Source organism: Haplochromis burtoni, unplaced genomic scaffold (assembly GCF_018398535.1).
Source record: "Haplochromis burtoni strain Fernald_Lab_line unplaced genomic scaffold, NCSU_Asbu1 Contig_504, whole genome shotgun sequence".
In the NCBI taxonomy this organism is placed as follows: domain Eukaryota; kingdom Metazoa; phylum Chordata; class Actinopteri; order Cichliformes; family Cichlidae; genus Haplochromis; species Haplochromis burtoni.
In genome coordinates, this window is record NW_024582865.1 from 386,485 (window position 1) to 406,844 (window position 20,360).

The 20,360-nt window shown below is 40.8% G+C and overlaps 2 protein-coding genes across 2 annotated transcripts; both read left to right on the forward strand.

Annotated features, from left to right (window-relative positions):
* Positions 1 to 12,989, forward strand: LOC102292659 (general transcription factor 3C polypeptide 1). The gene is made up of 24 exons (XM_005946973.3): positions 1 to 454; positions 581 to 726; positions 1,312 to 1,409; positions 1,507 to 1,603; positions 1,814 to 1,997; positions 2,087 to 2,183; positions 2,699 to 2,831; positions 2,921 to 3,008; positions 3,114 to 3,175; positions 3,734 to 3,842; positions 3,925 to 4,067; positions 4,161 to 4,303; positions 4,377 to 4,461; positions 4,555 to 4,667; positions 4,751 to 4,810; positions 4,893 to 4,986; positions 5,513 to 5,685; positions 6,508 to 7,116; positions 7,435 to 7,577; positions 8,674 to 8,778; positions 8,868 to 9,157; positions 10,044 to 10,597; positions 10,678 to 10,861; positions 12,583 to 12,989. The coding sequence occupies exons 1-24, from the start codon at positions 118 to 120 to the stop codon at positions 12,778 to 12,780; spliced, it is 4,245 nt and encodes a 1,414-aa protein (XP_005947035.1). The 5' UTR covers positions 1 to 117; the 3' UTR covers positions 12,781 to 12,989.
* Positions 12,990 to 15,474: 2,485 nt separating this feature from the next.
* On the forward strand, positions 15,475 to 18,574 carry LOC102292033. Its single transcript, XM_005946971.3, has 4 exons — positions 15,475 to 15,781; positions 16,337 to 16,606; positions 16,774 to 17,100; positions 17,339 to 18,574. The coding sequence occupies exons 1-4, from the start codon at positions 15,709 to 15,711 to the stop codon at positions 17,593 to 17,595; spliced, it is 927 nt and encodes a 308-aa protein (XP_005947033.1). The 5' UTR covers positions 15,475 to 15,708; the 3' UTR covers positions 17,596 to 18,574.
* Positions 18,575 to 20,360: the final 1,786 nt, after the last annotated feature.

A 20,360-nucleotide genomic window follows, 5' to 3' on the forward strand; every position in this document is an offset into this window, starting at 1 on the left:
CTGTTGTGTATACTAAATCAGATCTGTCTCCAGTAAATGTTTGACTCACTTTTTTATTATTATTATTATTTTTAAATAGTTCCAGGGTTGAGTAAGACTTATGGCTTCCAGCCTAAAATGCATCGTCTACGCATGATGCATACCTTCCTCTGGTACCTGATCTATGGGCATCCGCTCCGACACAACTGCAGCAGCTCTGATTCAACCAGTCAATCATCAAGCGGCGCAGACGGCTCCGATCCTGCTGCCAAACCCGCAGACAGCAAAGCACAACAGGATCTGAAAGAAGCAGAAAGCTCTACACCTGCAGACAGACCAACACCGTTGTTTGACAGTGTTGGCACCGGATGTGACGGCCGGAAAAGTGCAGACTCCAGCTTATCTAACATGGAAGTGGCATCTGGTGATGAAGGAGAGGAGCAAAAAGATAGTTACTCTCAGTCTGACATGAAAGGTGAGACAGCCTCATGTATACTTTTATTTGGATTGCTTGTTTCTGTCTACAGGGGTGTGGAAGTTTTGCATTTTCCCAGCTAATGTCCTTGGTTCACCTTTTTTATTTCCTGTGTGACACTGATAGTCTATCTCGATGAAGACTCCTGGAAGAGATTCATCCCTCCTGTCCGTGTTCACGAGGAGTACAGCAGCGGCTGGGCGATGGTGGGCGACCTGCTCCTCTGTTTGCCTCTTTCTGTTTTTGTGCAAATTATTCAAGTTACTTATAAGGTGAGTGTGAAGCTTTGTTTTTGGGGGAAAAAAGGCCATGCAGTTCATTGGCTAGTGTGGAGTGGGAAATATGTTTTCTCTGAAAAGATGAACGGGTCGACTTTGTGGCAGATATGTGCAGATTTTCTCAGTTTGAACTCATTTTGTAGCAGATGTAGTGCAATGTTTAGGTATTTGTGGATCAGTTACCTTAATACTGTGTAAATACTAAAAAATGTGCTCACATATTTTAAAAGCATCCGTCTTTCAGTTTTCTCTGAGTTTCAAGTGGCAAACATCAGCCCTGTTATTGTTCTTTGAGATGCACTATATGGACGGTAGTATAGTTCTTGTGCTGATGTTAATGCCAGAGGAGGGTTGGAGCTCTGCGCTTACTGAGTCTGCAGAGTGCTGGTGATGTTTACACACTGTGCATCTCAGCACTTGGCTAAACTCTAGTTTGGGACTTTATGTGGTCTGCTGCTTCATGGCTGAGATGCTGTGCTCCTAAACACACTTGTACCACTACAGTGCCATGCATAAATTCAGTGAGCTCTTTAGAAGGACCCATTCTTTTGAGTTAACACTGCTAACTTGTGCCCGCAGGTGGAAGGACTGGAGGAATATCTCAATGATCCTGTAAAGCAACATCATCTGGTGAGAGCGCTGCCTGCACGAATGAGAAGACGGCTGCTTTATAAACGGTGATTTTCATTCTGTCCTCTCGGTAACACGCCACATCTGGGACCTGAAAGTGAGCATTTATCGACTATTTTTTGTTTTTTTATTTTTTTATTTTAGGAAGTACATCTTTGTATTTCATGAAAACCTGCTAAAGTTGGTCTACATGGGTCTTCTGCAGTTTGGTCCAATTGAGAAGTTCATGGAGAAGGACCAGGTACACAAAACCTTAAAACAGTAAAGTACGTGTAAGCGTACGAGGACTATTAAAAGGAATACAAGCACATGTTTTTGATTTTTAAGGTTTTTTCTAAGGTTGTAAAAATTGCTTGATCTTCACAAAAATCTTACTTATCAATGACTGTAAATGTAGCTGCTCAGGAGCATTTTTATGCATTAATATGTCTTTATCCATTCAATTATCCAGGTGTTTGTGTATCTTAAACGTAATGCTACTATTGTTGACACCACCAACACCGAGCCTCACTACTGGCTGGTCACAGAGTGCCTTGAAAAACCGTTTGAAAGGCGCCCTTACGTCTTCAACACTGCTGATGACCTGGAAAAGTACTGGTTTGACCTGATGTGCGTCTGCCTCAACACACCACTGGGTACGTACATACATGACCATAAAACGCACGCACTGTTCTGGCAATTATTCAAATAATAATATGTCCCTGTTTGAAAATGTTCTTTTTAGGGGTAGTTCGTTGTAAGAGGAACACCACTGATGAGGAAACGACTCCTTCTTTTGTGCAAGAACGCCACGTTTTCGCAGGAATGGCGTACCTGCTAAAGTACGTGTGTAATGATTTCTCTCCCTCTGGCTGCAAGGGAGGAAAAAAACGATATGAAGGTTCCTGGCTGTCGCCGAGTGAAATCGGTTTTAAAGAGGGTGCTGCATCATAAATCGCGTTGTGACTTATTAAAGTAAAAGCTGTGCCTTACCACAGCAGCCAACTTTGAAGGCAAAAGAAATGTAGTTTTACTTCACTACTTGGTGAGTAGTTTGCGAGTGTTTGCAGACAAGTTGGCAACTTCCATGCAAACTATTGAGCTGCTAACAACCGTATACCACTTTACAACCAGCTTCACACTAGCGACTCCCGGCAGCCACTTGTCAGCCAGTCAGAGAGCACCCATTTTTCTGTGTGGCTGGGTTCTTATTCACTGTGCTTCTTTTCTTCCATTTCTCATTTTCAATTAAAGCTGACTAACTCGAGCAGTTACAGTACTACAGTAGCACAGAAACCTTTCATACACAGTGTTTTAAAGTCACGCTGATGAATGTGCATCTGTCAAACACACACAGGGGCAGTACTGAAGTGTGTGATGACGGATTGATACCAGGAGACGGTAAAGGAGCAGGAGGACTGGACTCTGAATTTTTTGGTCATCTTAAACGCAACTGGTTTTGGACCAATCAGCTGCTTTCTGTTAACATGGTACAAACACAGTATGCAATACAGACAGTCATGTGCATGTTGAATGCATGCTGGCATTTTTGACATATTGGGGTTTTTTTGTTTTTAAGAGGCAATCTGGTTTAGAGGCACAGGACAACAAAACCAGACTAAAGAGCCTCCTGAGTAAAGATGCTCTCAGATTTGCGCTTAAAGCTGGTGAGTTTTTGTTTTTTTTTCTTTTGTCCACTTCATGTGATCAGCTATGTCACATCTGCTCCTGGAGCTTTTAACATTTATATTAACCACAAATCTCTACAACAGGAGGTACAGCGACACCGCGTTATGTCACATCCAAGCGGCCAGCGAGGGCAGAAAAAGTTCAGGTATGGGATTTTCTATCTAACTCTAACATATGCTCATCTTCCAGTTTTTTATGTCTATTAAATAAGTTCAAAGCTACTCAACAGCCCTGCATTAAATCCTGCCTGCAGAAAATGAACAATGTTCAGAGGTTTTCTTTTCCGACATACAATTTGAGGAAGCTGTTGAACAGTGGGGGTGTTTCTGGTCTTCAGCCACGTCTTAATAGTAATGGGATGTGCAGAAGAATAGAAACGCTGTTGCAGCAGTGCAACATTTGGTCTAATAATCTAGTACGTCACAACGCTAACAGAAACTAAGAATTCTAACTTTGTGGAAGAAGCTTTTAAGCAGGTATGTTTAATTAAGCTCAAATTGAGAGTACAATCATAATGTGGGCCTTTATTATATAATAAACAACATAATTATTTACCTGCTCATTCTTTTTATGTCCAGTATTGTAACTATCCAAAGGCAGTAATGGTGTTGTTTCTTTTTATTTATTTACTGATCAGTGCTCAAAGACATCTATTTAGACTGTCTAGAGGTTATTGTTTGTATTCTTATTCACTGATAACCAGGTGGGAATAGAACCAGCATCCAGAAACCAGCGGGTGGTTGGAGGAAAGGGGCAGAAGAGGAAGAGAACCAAGAAAGATGTTGTCAAAGTTCCACGCAAGAAGAAAAAAGGTACAAAGTGTCCATTTTGACCTAAAAATGAATGCATGTGTCTGCTGGATGTGAGGAAAAACACGTGTTTTCATAATCAAAGAGCCCAAGAAACGCACTCCTGCACACGATGAGACGGACCACCAGGCTTTGAAACGGATGACCAGACAAAGAGTCAACTGGACTGTACAGGAAGACTCACTGGTGATGCTCTGCTGTGTGGCTGCAGACCTGCTCAACAGCAAGGTACGCACAGAAATTCAATCATCTTTTTAAATTTTACAGCTTCTCGCACGTACTTCCTCCAAAACGTGCTGCACGTTACGTCATGTGTTGCAGTTAAAAAGGCAGTTTGTACCTCACTGCGTGGTGAGAGACCTGCTCCACGCAGAGTTTGAGATATCATCGGATAAAACGTCAGTTGCCGTTGGACGTCGCTCAAGATACATCCTGAAAAATCCTCAGACACTTCTGAACTACAGGTGAGTGCAGATGGCAAAGAAACACATACTTTTAAATCCAGTCATTCGTGAAACTCGTGGAATTTTGCTGCAGGATCTGCCTGGCTGAAGTGTACCAGGACAAGTCGCTGATGAGCCTTTTGGAGAAGGAGAAACCTGCTGATCCCGAAAAACCAGAGGTATGTGTTTGCCGTTCTTTTTATTTCCATTTTCTTTATTTTTCTTTATTTAAGTGAATTGAAAGTGTAATATTTCTGTCTGTGCTTTTTTAGGATTGTGCCAAAGTGTTCTCAGAGTATATCCGGCTGCTCAGACAGAAGTTCAGCACAATTGTCAATGCTCATGATTTGATCATCCCTGACACCAAACAGCAGCTCTTCTCGAGGTAAAAAGCTGGAAGATTGATGTGCTGGCATACAATATGTAGCTAAGTGTAAAGCTAACAAGTGTTTGTTTTTTTTTAAACAGGTTTAAGGTTTCTGCAATAGACAGCGGGAAAAAGCTCCCATACAAAGACACTCTGAGCAGGTAAGGTTATCTAAGATTTTTACATTAGAATATGAATGTTTATGGCAGTAAGTGATTGTTTGTTTGTGTGTCTCCACTGCAGCACAGATGACATTCATTCTGTAGTGTTACATAACTTGATCCAGAGCACTCTGGCCATGACCAACAATCAAATGAAAACCTCCAGATCCTTTCAGGTACAGCCAACCTTCAGTTTTAGTCCTTTTTTCCATAAAATCTCCCTTTAACCTCCTAGGACCTGGTGTCCACATATGTGGACATCACATTTTGGGTTATTTAGACCAAAATACTCAATTTTACTCTACAGGGGCCTGATATCACTTAGGAGGACATTATACTGCCACTGTTCTATCGAAATTTTAAACGAAAATCCTCATATGTGGCTCTCATTTTTCTTAGAAACAAAAAAAAAAGGTAAAAAAAAAAATCTGGTAATTCTTTGTTTTTTACATTCATCAAGTGCCAATCAGCCCAAATATCAAAGAGAAATTAAAAATGCATGCTTTGGAAGAGTTCGGGTCTTAGGAGGTTAACTAAGTTTATCTGTAAAGAATGGTTGTTTTTTTTTTATTCATGTCTTCAAACAAAAAATCATTAAAAAGTGTAATCAAGCTTTATATAGAATTAAATTCCCTTAATAAGTAGATCTGTGTCATGTTTTAAGGCTCAGTCCTTTGATTATTTGTCTCACTTCTGTCGTAGATCTTCCACTTGTACAGTCAGTATGACCAGGAGCTTCTGTGCAAAGTCTTCATACAGTGCAGGAAGAGGGGTCTGGTCAACCGCCGGCGTATCAGCCAGCAGTTTGGGCCGAAGAAGAACCGAGCGCTGCCCATCCTGCCCATGTCCTACCAGCTGTCCCAGTCCTACTTCAGGTACGCGACCAATTGAGAAATGATACGCTCGCACGCATCACTGAAACAACACTCGATCCTGGTAGCTGGTCGGGAGTGAACGTCCTACACTACAGAGAACGGAGTGGGAATGTTTTACTAACTGTTTCATTACCATGGTAACCCACGGCTCCTCCTCTGTCTTCCACATGTTATTTGCTCCACTGTTTGCTCATCAAAAGTGGCGAGGTATTCAAAACAAAGAAAAAAAAACAACCCTACATTATAACTATTGGACACTTTCCAAATGTACTGTATGTCTGAATGAATGAGTTGATTAATTAGCTGGAATAGAGCTGTAGCCACTTTCACCTAAGTAGCACTCATAAGTAGGAATTATAGGTGATTTTTGTAACTGCTAGAACTCGTCTAGAAACCTGGACGTCTTTGGTTTTTTTAAATTTCTCACACAAAGGCTGCTTTCATGACAAATAGTTATGTGCACTATGTTATGGTAAGTACCCTTTAGGAAGGGGTGCCCCTGGGATCAGCGTAGCTTCCAGCCCTTTGTTTCTGTTTGCATTTGAGTGCTTACAGGAAATCCAGAGTGATTCATTACCCAGTTGTGTCCGGTGTCGGGCCCTTTTTATTATATGGTGGATTCCTAGAAACAAGTGAAGATGGTAAAGCTTCAAGATATTCACCTAAAGCTAGCAAGCGTGGTTGATAAGCTGCATCCATAAACTGTACAGGTGGATACAGAATAATAAAAATAAAATAAAAATCCAGTAGTCCAGTATGTGAATTCTTCCTGCACTGCCCCCTGAAGTTTTTCACCACCCCTCTCCCTCTCCTTCCTTATAGGTGTTTTTCATGGCGTTTTCCTCATTCCCTGTGCACCGATTCCTTCCGCTTCTTAAGGAGTCTAATTGACAATGGCACGCATGATGACAGGCCCATCATCACACTCTACAACGAAACTGAGTACAGGTCACAGAATGGAGAGGAAGTGCTGGAGACAAAAACAGGCTCCAAAAGTAAAGAACATGGAGGAAAAGAAGCTGACAGACCAGCGAGTCAGCCGGAAAGGGCAAAAGATGTCACCACAAAGGAAGGAGATGACAACCAAGGTGAAATTAAAGGAGACGAGAGTATAAAGGACGCTGACACGAACAACGAGAAAACTGATGTTTCGAGCAAGCCGGACGAGCAGAAAAAGCCTGACGACAGCTCCACATCTGGATCTGGTGAAGAGGCTCCAGGAGTGTCGGCCACGTCAAACACAGTACCTCCAGCTTCAGACGAGCCTCCAGATGTGTCGGACATGCTCAAGTTCTCTCTCCAGTCCCCGGGTGGAGCCTGCCTAGTCTCGCTCAGCCTGATGTCTCTAGGACTGCTGAATGTGTACGCCTCCATACCTAAACAGATGGTGGTGGTGGACAGCAACCTGGTGGACAAGGATGTAGTGAAGAGGTGAGGCATAAGGATTCAGCACCGTAATGACTTTTATACAGTTTCAAAGCATCTCAGGCAAAGATATGTACATCATCTTTCACACATGAAATGTTGCTTGAAGTGTTAATAAACAACAGCAGGTTGAAAGTGTAGTAGTGACAACACATTGAAGTAAAAGCAAAATCAGAAAGTAGTTTTTATTATTAAGTTGTACAGATATATCCCGTTTTTAGCTAGAAGGAACTGTACAGTGGGCTCTCATTAAGCTTACAAACAGAAAACATAAAAAAATTATTTGTAGCCCGATTTACAAAAGTCACAATCTTTTCTTTTCAGTATGGCAGAACTAGTAGAAGAAGAAGAGGAGGATGACGATGATGGTGATGATTACGATGGGAAAAAAAGGCAACAAGTGAAGGCACAAAAAGCTTCGCACACCAAGTACTTAATGATGCGAGGATATTGCACCCCAGGCATCGGTAAAGCTTTAGAAACCTTTTACTGTGTAATAATACCTGGTTGATGATTGAACGGAAAGTTTGTTGGATTGATTGAACAATTTGTCAGCAAACTTCCAAAATAGTTTTGTAGCAAGTGGCAAGCAGTTTATGTCAGTGCATTTTGTTCTAAAACAGTTTACACACTCTTCAGTGAAGTTCCTGCCATATTTGGAGAAACTGTTTTATTTATATAGCACCAAATCAGAACAACAGTCGCTGTGCTTTATTGTAAAGACCCGACAGTAATAGAAATAAAAAGCTTAATATTCAAATGACCATTTATGAGCAAGCACTTAGCGACAGTGGGAGGGAAAAACTTCCTTAAACAGGAAGAAGCCTCCAGCACAACAGCTGTCTGTTGGAGGGACAGCCGTCTGCTGTGACTGGTTGGGGGTGAGGGAACAAAGACATGACAAAAAGACACACACCAGAGATTAATAATAACAAATGATTAAATACAGAGTGGTGTCTAAACACATAGTGAGTGAAGAAGACAGTATAACTAAAGGAGGGTTCAGGGTCACATGATCTATGCCTAACTGTAAGTCTTAAGAGAGGTGAGGTAGGTAGGTGGCTTATAATTTATGCACAAAGGTGGAAAAGTTTTGTGATCGTTGAGCCGTTTCATTGTTTTGTAAACAAATATAACTCGATCAAGAATCTTCTTAGAAAATCTTCGGAGAAACAACCTCTTTTTTTCACAAAAAAATCCAGATGAGTAGAGCAACTTCTTAAGATTCAAAGATGTCATATTGTATTTTGGGTTTTATACGCTTTTTGTCTCTGATTTTGTTGCTCATTTTTGAAATGGATCACGGGGGTGGAATTGAGTTTCTCTCCCTCTTTGATTGGTGTATAAGGGTTTTAACAACCTGGAAGACAAACGCAACGCCAAAGCTGGTCCCGTCTGTCTTTCACACACTCATGGACGGCAGTCGCTAGCATTGTGTTTATTAGCAGCAGTCCTGCAGTAGCATCAGTTGATTGCTAGTAATATAATTTGTAGGTGTTTTCTGTGTTAAGAAGTTTAAAGGATGTTGCATTTCTATTTATGTTTGTTCTTCTCTTTTTCTAGTAAAAGTGCGCAACCTAAACACCAATGATAGCATTGTGATGGAGTCGTGTATTATGAGGTTGCAGCTGCGCAACACGCCCGCTCACAGCCTGTTCAGTGCAGAGAGTAAGAGCCACCGCATTTTAGACTTTTATTTTTGAACACCAAACTCCGTTTGTATAAAATCCTTTATTTTCTGTTTCCTTCATTTTTAGACTTTCCACCTCTGGACTTGACAAAATGTGGTCCATCCCTTCTGCCCTCCAACCTCACCTCCTTCGTCCGTTCAGCCTCCTTTTCTCCACCCAGTGTGGAGGAGTGTTACAGGCGCTTTGTAAATCAAAAGGGATACACCCCGCGGGATATTGAAGCGTGCACTCAGATCATGAGGAGCTTAGATGAAGCTGGTGAAAGAGGTTGGGATGCTTATGACTTTCTCGAGGCTCACGCGAACCTGCTGGAGCCGCATTCTGGACGCAGCAGGAAGCTGCAGCAGTACATGGAGGTAAAAATCTAAATCTAAACGCAACATCCTTATGTGAAGGGTGAAGAAAACAGATTTGGTGTCTAAGTTATGTTACGATGTGTTTTCTGCATTGTTTTAATTTATTTCCTGCTACAGGATCTTCGTCATCGTTCTTATGACTCTTTAAGGATTTCTCCCTTTGTTTGCGTGTCTGCACTGCAGGAACTGAAAAATGACAAGTCCTCAGGATGTTTTAAAATTCTAGGCATTACTGCTTTCATTGTGCTTCAATGGGAAATCTACACTGTAGCGATGTCATAAATGCAAACCCCATGGAACTACATGTCGTTCAGCACCATCAGTTCATTCTGTGCACTACTTTTTCACCAGTTTTTGAATTTATTACTGAGAGAATAACAATCATTCTCTCAGTATAAGGAATAGTAGTCATAGTATAATATAAAGATTCCCAAACGCCAGCAAATTCCTCGAGTTGAAACTATCTGAATAGAAGCAAATATGTTTTTCCTGAAAAAAAAAATGACCGGAACAAAAAGTGGAGACCCAGGAGGGGAAAAAGTTTTTTTTTTCCCTTCTATAAACTGGCACCGGGACACGGTTATTACACATAATGCACCAGCATAAATGTGGGCAATAACATCAGACACTAGGTAGGTAGGGAATAGGTTATGTTGTATGTCTCTACTAGGATTCCCCACAGGAGCCTAAGCCAGGCTTTACATCACGCACCTGTTTCCAATGATGAAAGCCACAGCAGCTCATTCAGTTTCTTTAGTCTGTTCTAATTTTCTTGATATGTAGTTGAAATGTTACACAACACTGAAGCTGCAATAATTACAGAGGAATCACCTTGTAAAAAGTATTAAAAATGGCCGTGACTCATAGCAACATGTTTGTGTTCTAGGAGTTGGAAGAAGAAGGCCAGGTGGTAAAAGTTGGGAGTCTCAGTGTCCGCTGGGTGCTCATGAAGCTCGCTGGACCATGGCTTCTTACTGTCAGCTCCAAGCACTGGTCTCAGTCATCCACTGCGTCACACCCGTTTTTGGAGAAGAAGCAAACCATCCCCTTTATACGGAAGCGGTGCAGCCGCGAATTCCAAGTGGAGAAGGAAGAACCACCGGCGAAAAGATTGGCTGTGGATAGAGAGGACGTCGCTGACAAAGAGGATGTGGACGGAGTGCCGCGTAACCAAGAAACAAATGAGGAGAAACAGCTGGAACAACTGGAACGGCCGATGGAGAGGGCAGATGAATCGAGGGGAGAGCAGTTGTTGTTATTGGAGGAGGAGGGAGGAAAGCAGATACAGGAGGAGGAAAAACAGGCTGCAGAAAGGAAGAAGACGACGGACGCAGAGAGAAGACAAGATAACAGGAAAGAGCAGAGGTTGAGAAGAGGAAGGAAAGAGGATGAGAACAACGATGAGGCGTGCTCTTCCTCCACAGGCCCCGATACTGATGCGTGAGTACCAAATTTAATCATACCAAGGTTTTTCCCTTGATCAATATTCCAAGTTTCATCTCTCTCCTTTTTGCATCCAGTGAAACCAGCTTCATCAGCCGGCCCTGGCGCTTGGTTGATGGTAAGGTGAACCGGCAGGTGTGTAAGGGCATGCTGGAAGCTGTTCTCTACCACATCATGTCTCAGCCCGGCCTGACACACCAGGCGCTGGTAGGGCATTACAAAGATTTGCTGCAGCCAGTGGCAGTTCAGGATCTTGTGCAGGTATTCCAGTCTAGTAGTTGTTACTTCATGTATCAGTTTTTTATTTTTTCGTTTAAGTGTATCAACATTTCATACACACAAACACTAGAAATCTAAATCGAAAGGATCTAAAGATAAAATAGACTTTCCATTATTTGAGCACTTGGGTCATACACGTCCAATATTCAGTCTCCCTTCTTACCTCTATCAGCTCCTTTAGCAGGTAAATGCTTTCTATAGTGACAGTTTGTTGCTGGGCTGAGCAAGTGCACTGATGAGAGTAGTGAAAATGAACCAGTCAGCCTTATAGCGGCACTAAATCCATGCTTAAATGTTAAAAATATGCCTGTATCTTTGAATAGCAGACACAACACGATTGCTGTGTAAAACGTGATTTTAAAAATAGGAAGCAATGATTTGCAAATCTCATAAACCCAGATTTTATTCACACAATAAAAGGTATCAAATGTTTAAAGTTGTGAAATAGATCAAGTCTCAGAAAAGTTGTTTGCTGCCGTTTAGCGCCTGAGGAGACCGACTGCTGGACTTTTGGGAGAGGATGTTTTCCCATTCTTGTCCGATGGAGGATTCTAGCCGCTCAGCAGTCCTGGATTTTTGTATTGCATTTTTGGTTCCATGCTCTAAATGTTTTCAGTTGTTGAGAAGGCTGGGTTGTAGGCAGGACAGTTCAGCACTTGGACTCTTCTGCTATGAAGCCATACTGGTCTGCAGTGTAGTGTCTTACTGAAATATGCAAGATCTTCCCTGAAAAAGACGTGATGCTGCTCTAAAAACTGTTTATACCTTTCAGCATTCATGTTGCCTTTTCAGATGCACAAGCTGCTGAGGTGGTCCCTAACCTCTTTGGTCCAGAGTTTGCGGCGTCCATATTTCCCAAAAAGAAATTTCAAATTGTGATCATCTGATCACAGAAGGTTTTTTTTTCTCAGTCCATTTTAAGTTAGTTGTGAAGCTGTGATTTGTGGGTCATATTCATACGTGACTTCGTCTTTGCGTGATGCAGCTTTAACAGGCATTTGTGGATGACACGATAACCAGTACTGATTTTCAGCTTTACCCTTAGTGCAGAGATTGATGACATTATGCACGTCTTCACAATCTGGCATTAAGGAACAATCTGGCATTAAGGAACAATCTGGCATTAAGGAACAATCTGGCATTAAGGAACAATCTGGCATTAAGGAACATTATCAAATTGTTCCACAGTTTGTAGACACTGTTATTTTTGCAGATTGTGAACCTCTTCCTGTCCTTACTTCTGAGAAACTCTGAGCGTCTCTAAGATGCTCTTCTTTTATCCAGTCATGTTACTGACTTGTTGCCCATTAACCTAATTAGCTGGAAGTAGTTTATGAGATTTGTAAATTGCAGCATCCCAACTTTTGGGGGACAGTATACACAACATGAAAAATGACAAATATAAAAGTTACGACAAGTTTGATGAGGGCAAAGGAAGAACTTCTTAAAACGTGGTACATCCCAGGGTAACTTGTTTTTACACATTAGCACTCTTTAGCTTGTCACAGTTTTAGCATTGCTATAAAAGAGCTGTCTTTCCTTATTTTTTGTCCTATAGATAATGTGCCCATATTAAACATGTTCAAAGTTTGAGATGACAAGTTCCGCAACTTTGTTAAGAATACCCGTGAGCCAAAATGCATCAAAGACAAAAATTGACCCTTTTTATGGTTGTGTTTTTACTCTTTTTGTCTCTTCCACAGGCACTTATCGAACTGGGCTGTGTGACGAAGAAAACTCTGGCTAAAAGTCCTAAACCCTCACTGTTCACTCGTCCTGCACAGCAACGAAAAAGCGAGAGAGAACCAGACATAGTGATGTATGAGCCCACCATCAGCTGCTGCCTGCGACTCTGTCGAGTGTTGCCCAACGAGCGAACCTGGAACTGTTGTATACCCTGAAAAGTGTTTGCTAAACTTATTTTAGATCTCCAAGGACTGAGAAAATATTGGCACAATGATCAAGCCTTTGAGAGCTAAGTGAGGATATTTTAAAAATTTGATCAGGCTGTTTGTATTTCTTTTGGGAAAGTTTTTTTTTTGTGTTCAGCTTTTGTGTACTCTAACTTATAATTCTTAATAAAAATCCATAAGTCTTCTTCAAACTTGTATTTATTAGTTAATCACGTTTTTGTCATTTTCTCTGAAACATGCAAAAGCTGTGTTTACACTTATGCATACAGTATGCAGGTCTTAAAGGTTAAAATCAGCTTTGTAAAGTCTTATGAGAGAAACGCACTCGGTGTACTCTATTTTTTACTTTATTTAGTAATAAATTTAGATTCTTTATATTACAAGTTTTTTTCTACATGATAAAGGTGTGAAATCACAGAAAATGTTCGCGCTCACTGCCCATATTTTTTTTATAGTACAATGGAAAACAAGAGATTTTCTGTCATTTAATTGTTTATCAATTACTTAGATTCTTTGGTGTTGCGTGAATGACTCTGGGGGAAGTCTTTCATGCAAAAAAATGGTATGTCTGATATCTGTTTGCTGAGGAGTCATCTTTTTGTCAGGTTTTCATGGCTTCTGTTGTTGGACCCACTCGTTCACTCATGTTCTCTCTATAGCCTGATTGGGTACCTTCAAAGTGTATCAAGAGATTGGTGTAGTGGAGCGAGGTTGTTTCTAGCTGCAGAAGACTAGTAATGTGAGTAGTGTTTACAGAACGGGCAGATATCTGGAAAAGGGCGAAAACACCAGCACACTCTAATGAAAAGCACTTTAATAACTGTTTTATTACAGGATAAGAAGGTGGAGATGTTTTAGCAATAAGCTGTCATTAGGATATTTTAAGACAATCACAATATGAAAACCAGAGCTCTAAGTACTTAATGAAAAGCATCTGTATCTTTGATTGGCAGTGGAAGCTCGCCTAACCTTTATTACATTTATTGTCATTTGGCATCAACAGGACATTTTGCACAGAACTTGCTCTATATTTTCTCTTTTTGAGACTTGTTTGTAAACCCTAGAGATGCTAGTGTGAGAAAATGTGAAATGCTCAGACCAGCCTGTCTGTGACCAGTGCTATAATTTTATTTGTTCAGGTGGTTTTGTAATTACTGGCGTACGCTGTGCTTTCACTTCCTAGATGGTTGTAAAGGTGCTGAAAGTCGGACTAGGCAGGACTGCTCTGTTTTTGTTTGTTTTTTTAAAGACTCACAGTTTAAGTCTAGTTATGATGTTCTGCCGTCATCTGTTGATACACTTGAGATAGGTACAGTCATATAGAGAACTGGGGTTACAACAGAAAGTGCAGGAATAATACCGTTGTTATTGAGTGAATAAATACAAGACTGATACAGAATGGGGGGAGTCTCAGGAAACCGTGATAACGATCACCGGGGAAACAAAGAGGAAAGGAATGTACCACAGTCACATTCATTTCAATGTGACTTATGAGCACAAAACTTCCTCTTTTCCTTCAGCCAAAGTACCAAACCTTCAACATAGTTGACTGTAAGTGTGGACCTCCGATCAGCCTACAGATATTATGTACAGATATGTTTGAGTGCACTGTGCAGGTGTGTGTGAATTCCTTGAGTTCTCCATAGCCTACAATACAGGACTGAAATGGGACACTCAGAACATGTTAAAATGGATAATCTTCACTTTAATCAGAGCCACTGTCTAATGCTGGCTCACGACTAAAGCTCTCAATTGCACAACTGATGTTTCTCCCATATTACAGTTTAGAAAAGTTACGATGCATATACAGAGTACTCTATAAGCTAATGCATGGTATACTGTAATGGCATTAAAAGCAACAAGCAAAAAATACAAAACAGTAACTGCACAATAAGTACAAACTGGATATAAAGCAAACGTTTGGAAGCATCCACTAAATGTTTAAACCTCAAGACTGATAAAAAAAAACAGTGCATGGTGTGTTAAGGTCATACTGATTGACATAGAATCAGTATGTACTAACATAGAAGAGCCATCTCCACGGGACAAGACTCGGCAGTCCATCTGCATCTAAAGGTCAAAGGTCACTCTTTCGAGGATGCCAATGTTCACCTTTTGGACAGAGAGGACAGATGGTTTGAAAGAGGGGTAAAAGAAGCCATTTATGTCCACAGTAAGCGACCATCTTTGAACAGAGGCGGGGGTTTACGACACTGTCTGCCATCTATAATCCAGTTTTGAGATCCCTTCCCAGACGCCTTAACGCCCACTCACATCCTGGACCATCTGACCTCAGGAAATCACATGATAGGGTGGGGCCAGGTTTCACAAAGAGCTCACCCGAAACCCTGGCTGGTTGTGACCCACACCCATTTTCACACCTTGGCTCATGTGATTAGGTAGAGGATCATTAGGGGGTCCATTGTCCCTCTCGGGGGGACACTCCCACAGGAGTTAAATCTGGGTCTCTCCAACATTTGACCCTAGACCTGAAGAAGCTTCTCGGATCAGAGGTGAAACGTCTTCAAGCAACTTAAAGAAGTCCAGACGCTTTTCTTTCCAAGCTCCTTAGTCATACTGATTGATTTATATATATTTTTTAATTATTATGAGGATATTACTACTTTAAAGTCAGTATATAAAAAGATTGCAGTACGGTATGCATAATAGTGACAATGCTACACTTTCGTTTTCACAATTTGCCAACATTGATAACTTGATGGCTGTAAAACAGGAAAGGAAAAAACCAGCGGATGTGTGCTGTGAAAACAGGCTACACTGCCAACATTGTTCTCTTACAATAGAAAACCAAAATGAGGAGCTCGTAGAGCACATTCCCCTCTGCGAACGCCTTCGGACTAAATGTTTGATCATCTTCTCGACAACATTTGATTTCTAAAAATCTAGCTGGGAATAATGTTTTCCTATTTTATTTTTCTGGTCGCCTCCTCAGTTACTTTTCTGCGTACCCACCAAGTGTCCAGTCAAGGTAAGTGAAGGGTTTTCCAAGAGGCTGTGTTCACGATGTGCATGGTACAACTAATTTACAGCTCACGCTGCTGAATGTCTTAGAAACTTAGAGCCATCGTTACAGGTGGAAGCATACTGTAATACCCCATTCATTTAATGGTTCTCACTTTTTATTTTAGATGTTGTAAAGTGATAGATTAATTACTCTAACTGTGGCTCTTAGATTAGTGCTTGATCAGTTTGTAATGTGATCATTGAATTTGATCAGTCAATCTTAAAAATTTTAATAACTCAAGCGAAAAACAAACACACATATATAACAAGACCATCGTGTACAGTTGTGTGGTGAAGGATTATTATTTGTGGATATTTTGTGTTTAAAGAATATAAAACTTTGTGGGATCTAGTCCAAATGTGACAGACATCCATAAAAAACAAATGTTCATTTTATTTGTGGATTTGTTTAAACTTTTACTGCCAAATCACCCGACAGTATCCAAATACTGTGAGAATTAAGTGTTGTTGTAACTACTGTTTTATTGATTTTCTCAAACATGTACTGTGTTTCTTACAGGTTCTAGCTGCACAGAGTATCCTGTGTTCACTCCATCTGCGCTGGTAGTGAAGTACGGTGACCCAGCCAATGTTACATGTGTTGTATGTCAGAAGGACTGCAGTGGAGATGCTTCAGGTTTGGAGCACGCTGTGGGAAATGTTACACAAAATGGAACCACGATGTTCTGGACGGTTGACAGACTGACTGAATGGGGCATATCTCTACAGTGCTATTATACCAATGATGCTGGTGTTCAGTGTATTAGCGTTCTGAATCCAACTCTTTATCGTAAGTATGCTTACTTTATAACAGGAGACTGAATTTTGCATCATTTTGCATCATTTATTATCAGAATTTGATTTCTTTGTGTTAATACACAGTTAGATGGATTCATGCTCTCAGCGGTTACTGACTGACATCTACCTGTGTTACTCTTTCTTTCCCGGTCTTCACAGAGCCTCCAGAAAGTGTCTCTATCAGCTTTGTAAACCACACTGAGATGATGTTTGAGAATCAGCAGTACACCCTGCAGTGTAGCGTACAGAACGTAGCTCCTGTTCAAAGCCTCACTGTGACCTTCTACAGAGGAAACACAGCACTGGGTCACCTACTGTCCGACAGTGAACAGAAGAAACCAGTGAATGAGACCTTCACTCTGAACATCACCCCCAGTAGAGAAGATGATGGAGCCCAGTACTGGTGCGAAGCCAAGCTGGAGCTGAGACCAGCTGGACCACAGCCCCCTCCAGTGGTGACATCAGAAAAACTCAATGCTACAGTCTGTAAGTCACTGTGGGAAAATTAAAAGAATCAAACCTCAGTTTTATATTCACACCAAACCGACACAGTTTTTTCTTTGTTTGGTATCGCTTCCATATCTGTGCATAATCTTAAACCTTTTGCTGGGAGCAGCTTAGCTTATCTTAGAATACAGACTGAAAATATTAACAGACAGACCAAAACACATGATTTATACACCAGGTGTTTATTTGCTCAAATTACCCGTTTGTCTTTTCCTAGATTTTACTACCACAACCAGAAAGCCAGAACCTACAACCATTAAATCAACAACAAGGTCAACCACAAGAGCCACAACACCCCAAACTACAAAGTCCACAACTACAACCACCAAATCAACTACAAGCTCAGCCACAACGACAGCAGCGACCAAGACAGCAGTAATTGCACAAGCAATCACTACACCACAGAGCAGCTCCAACAGAATATTAACTCACAGCTTCATGTGTTTAACGCTTCTGCTCTCTGCTCTCATCTGATTTCATATCAAAAGATTCCATAAGCCTATTATAACAATGAATGTAATTAGATCATAGCAAATACTTCATTCATTTTCTGTATAGCTTCTTAGTTTTAAAGACAGTGAGTGAGCAGTATTTAAATGAGTTGTTGTTCTATATATGCACACATATAACGAACCAAGGTGAGTAGTTAGAGTTGCTTTCTTTTATTTAGACCATTAGAGTCGTTTACAGCTGTGCTAGAAACACCAACAAGCTGATGTTTCTCAGCTTGTAGTGTCGCTCTGGGATGTCGTCCTCATTTTAATTCATTAGAAATTAAACACCTTCATTTTCCTATAAATAAGAACACGTCCATTCTGACAGTGTTCACATTTATAATCTATTTGTTTTACAAACAAATGAGGAGCAGCAGAAATATAAGTTCAATCTCATAATATTGTCTTTATTTTTCCCTTTGTGCACATTCTCTCAGTCGACTTTAATCTCCGGCATGATCGCAGGAGGAAAAGTAATACTTTACTCTAAGAATTTAGTACATTTAGATATTTAATCATAAATAACACTGCAGGGAAATGTTTTCATTTGAGCTGTCGATGGTCTTTGATGAGGTCACAGCATTACCAAAGTTGCAACAAATCATTTCTGCCAGAGAAAAGTCGGGATCAGTCTGTGCATTAGTCCTGCGAGGATCATGAATGCCAAACTGGTGACCAAACAGTCCGACATTGGACCCATGTACCACAGTGCTGATTTGTATATAAATGCACATTATACATTTTGTTTTGCGTTAATGCTTTATTCACTGACAGCCACTATAACAGATCTTCCTGTAGTTACAATAACACCAGTTTTAGCTTCCTTCTATATAATGAAACATATGATCTGAGAATGGCTTTAATCACAGAATTCTGTTTTATGTGTGTATAATGATTTTTCTATGTATGTACACCAAATATGAACCAAAATAAAGTTGTTGATTTTTTAATGTAAACAACTTCTTCCTCTTGGTCACAACATTTAATGTGTACATGAGAAGTTTCTGTCTTTCTGTTCATTTAGCCTGTTTGAAAAGACAAGTGGCACAAGCTGATTAAACCATTTTTAGACGAAAGAGAGGAAGCTGGAGAACCGCGATAAACCCAAAAGGCAAAGAGAAGCCATGACTTGGTATTATTAGGATACACATTTGTGAATAATATTTGAAGTTGAATATATATGAATTATGAAGAGTTATGACGTATGAAAAATCAAAAGACTTTGAAATATATATGTACAAAATACTGCTGTTTCAACTACACCTGCTTACAGAAATTTAAGATGTGAGTGAAGTTGGACCCCCAACCTTCTTCAAATCCAACAAAAGTGGTATCAAACATTTGTGCTACTAAAATTGTCGTTTGTGCTGCTTCTGTTTTAAAGATATAAATGAAAATGTAAAGGTCAAAAGATCAACCAGCCCCCCCGCATTACCCAAATAAATCAAAAGTGGTGTCAAACTTTTGTGCTACGTTTGTGTTGCAAAAATGTTCGTTTGTGCTGCAATCATTTTAGAGATATTAAGTCTTGATGCATGTTCAATCATCCAGGATTACCTTTTGTAAATCCCAAATTGATTCTTGATTCTGTTCATCTGGATGTTGTGTTTTCAGTGGGAGAATGTTTTGTTATCCAAGTGACTTTTTCAGTGTCAGCTGACTGCAGGTTTCCCCAATCTTAGTACATGTACACTCAGTGAAGAGAGATGTTATATCTCCCTTCACTTGCATTCCAGTCACTGAAGGTAGTTTGCAAGAGGTTAGAGGATGACCCCAAATTCAGCAACAGAACCAGCCTCAGCACTGATCAGTTGTGTTTGCTTTTGGAACTGTGTGTTAATTCTACCTTTTTCTGTCATGGTCTGGGTGAGTCTGAGTAACTTTCCACAGCATCGGCTCTCCTCCTCTGGGTGGAGCCCACCTTTGCCTTGAGAATCTAAGTTAGGAATTCTTGTAAATAAAAGTTTTGTTTTTGCAAATCACTTCAAGCCTCTGATCTCTTGGTTCTGCGCTTGAGTCCATTCCACTCCATCGGCCTCTGAGCCATGACAGTTTCACATCCAAGGGTCAGTATTATTGTTCCATTGTGGGTCAGTACTACAGGCAGAAACATGGGTCTGCCATGGGTTCCCCAGTTTCACCCTCCGCGGCCAACATGTACATGGAAGAAGTGGAAAAGAGGGATTTGCTATCCTACCTTGGAACACCACCAAGTCATTGGTTCAGATATGTGGATGACACGTGCGTGAAAATCTAATCTCAGGAGGTACCACAATTCATGGATCACATTAACTTGGTGGACCAACACTACAAATTCACCAGGGAGGATATGAAAGGTGGCAGGTTAACCTTCTTAGACTGTGAGATTTCCATCAGTAATGAGGGACATCTAAAAGCTGATGTGTACCGTAAACCTACGCGCACAGATCAGTATTCACGGTCTGACTCTCATCATCCATTGGAACGTAAACTGGGTGTCATCCGGACGCTACAACACAGAGCGAACACCATCCTCACAGACACAGCAGCCAGGGAAGCAGAAGAACAGCACATCAAGAAGGCCCTGAGTAAATGTGGTTATCCCAGCTGGACAGTGGACATTTGTCAAAGCTGGGAAGGCGGCTAAAGAAAGCTCCAGCCAATCCAGGAGAGAAGGACAACCGCTGCCTAAGCAAAAACTCGTAGTGATCCTGTTGTCACGGTACTGGGTCTACGGCCCAGTGTTTGTGTGTTTTTGTTTTATTC

Excerpts from the sequence above, each read along its gene's own strand:
- LOC102292659 (XM_005946973.3), top strand. The coding sequence starts at position 118 with ATGCATCGTCTACGCATGATGCATACCTTCCTCTGGTACCTGATCTAT. Across the intron at positions 727-1,311 it reads TTATTCAAGTTACTTATAAG|GTGGAAGGACTGGAGGAATA; the intron begins GTGAGTGTGAAG and ends TTGTGCCCGCAG. Across the intron at positions 3,176-3,733 it reads CGAGGGCAGAAAAAGTTCAG|GTGGGAATAGAACCAGCATC; the intron begins GTATGGGATTTT and ends ACTGATAACCAG.
- LOC102292033 (XM_005946971.3), top strand. The coding sequence starts at position 15,709 with ATGTTTTCCTATTTTATTTTTCTGGTCGCCTCCTCAGTTACTTTTCTG. Across the intron at positions 15,782-16,336 it reads CCACCAAGTGTCCAGTCAAG|GTTCTAGCTGCACAGAGTAT; the intron begins GTAAGTGAAGGG and ends TGTTTCTTACAG. Across the intron at positions 16,607-16,773 it reads TCTGAATCCAACTCTTTATC|AGCCTCCAGAAAGTGTCTCT; the intron begins GTAAGTATGCTT and ends CGGTCTTCACAG.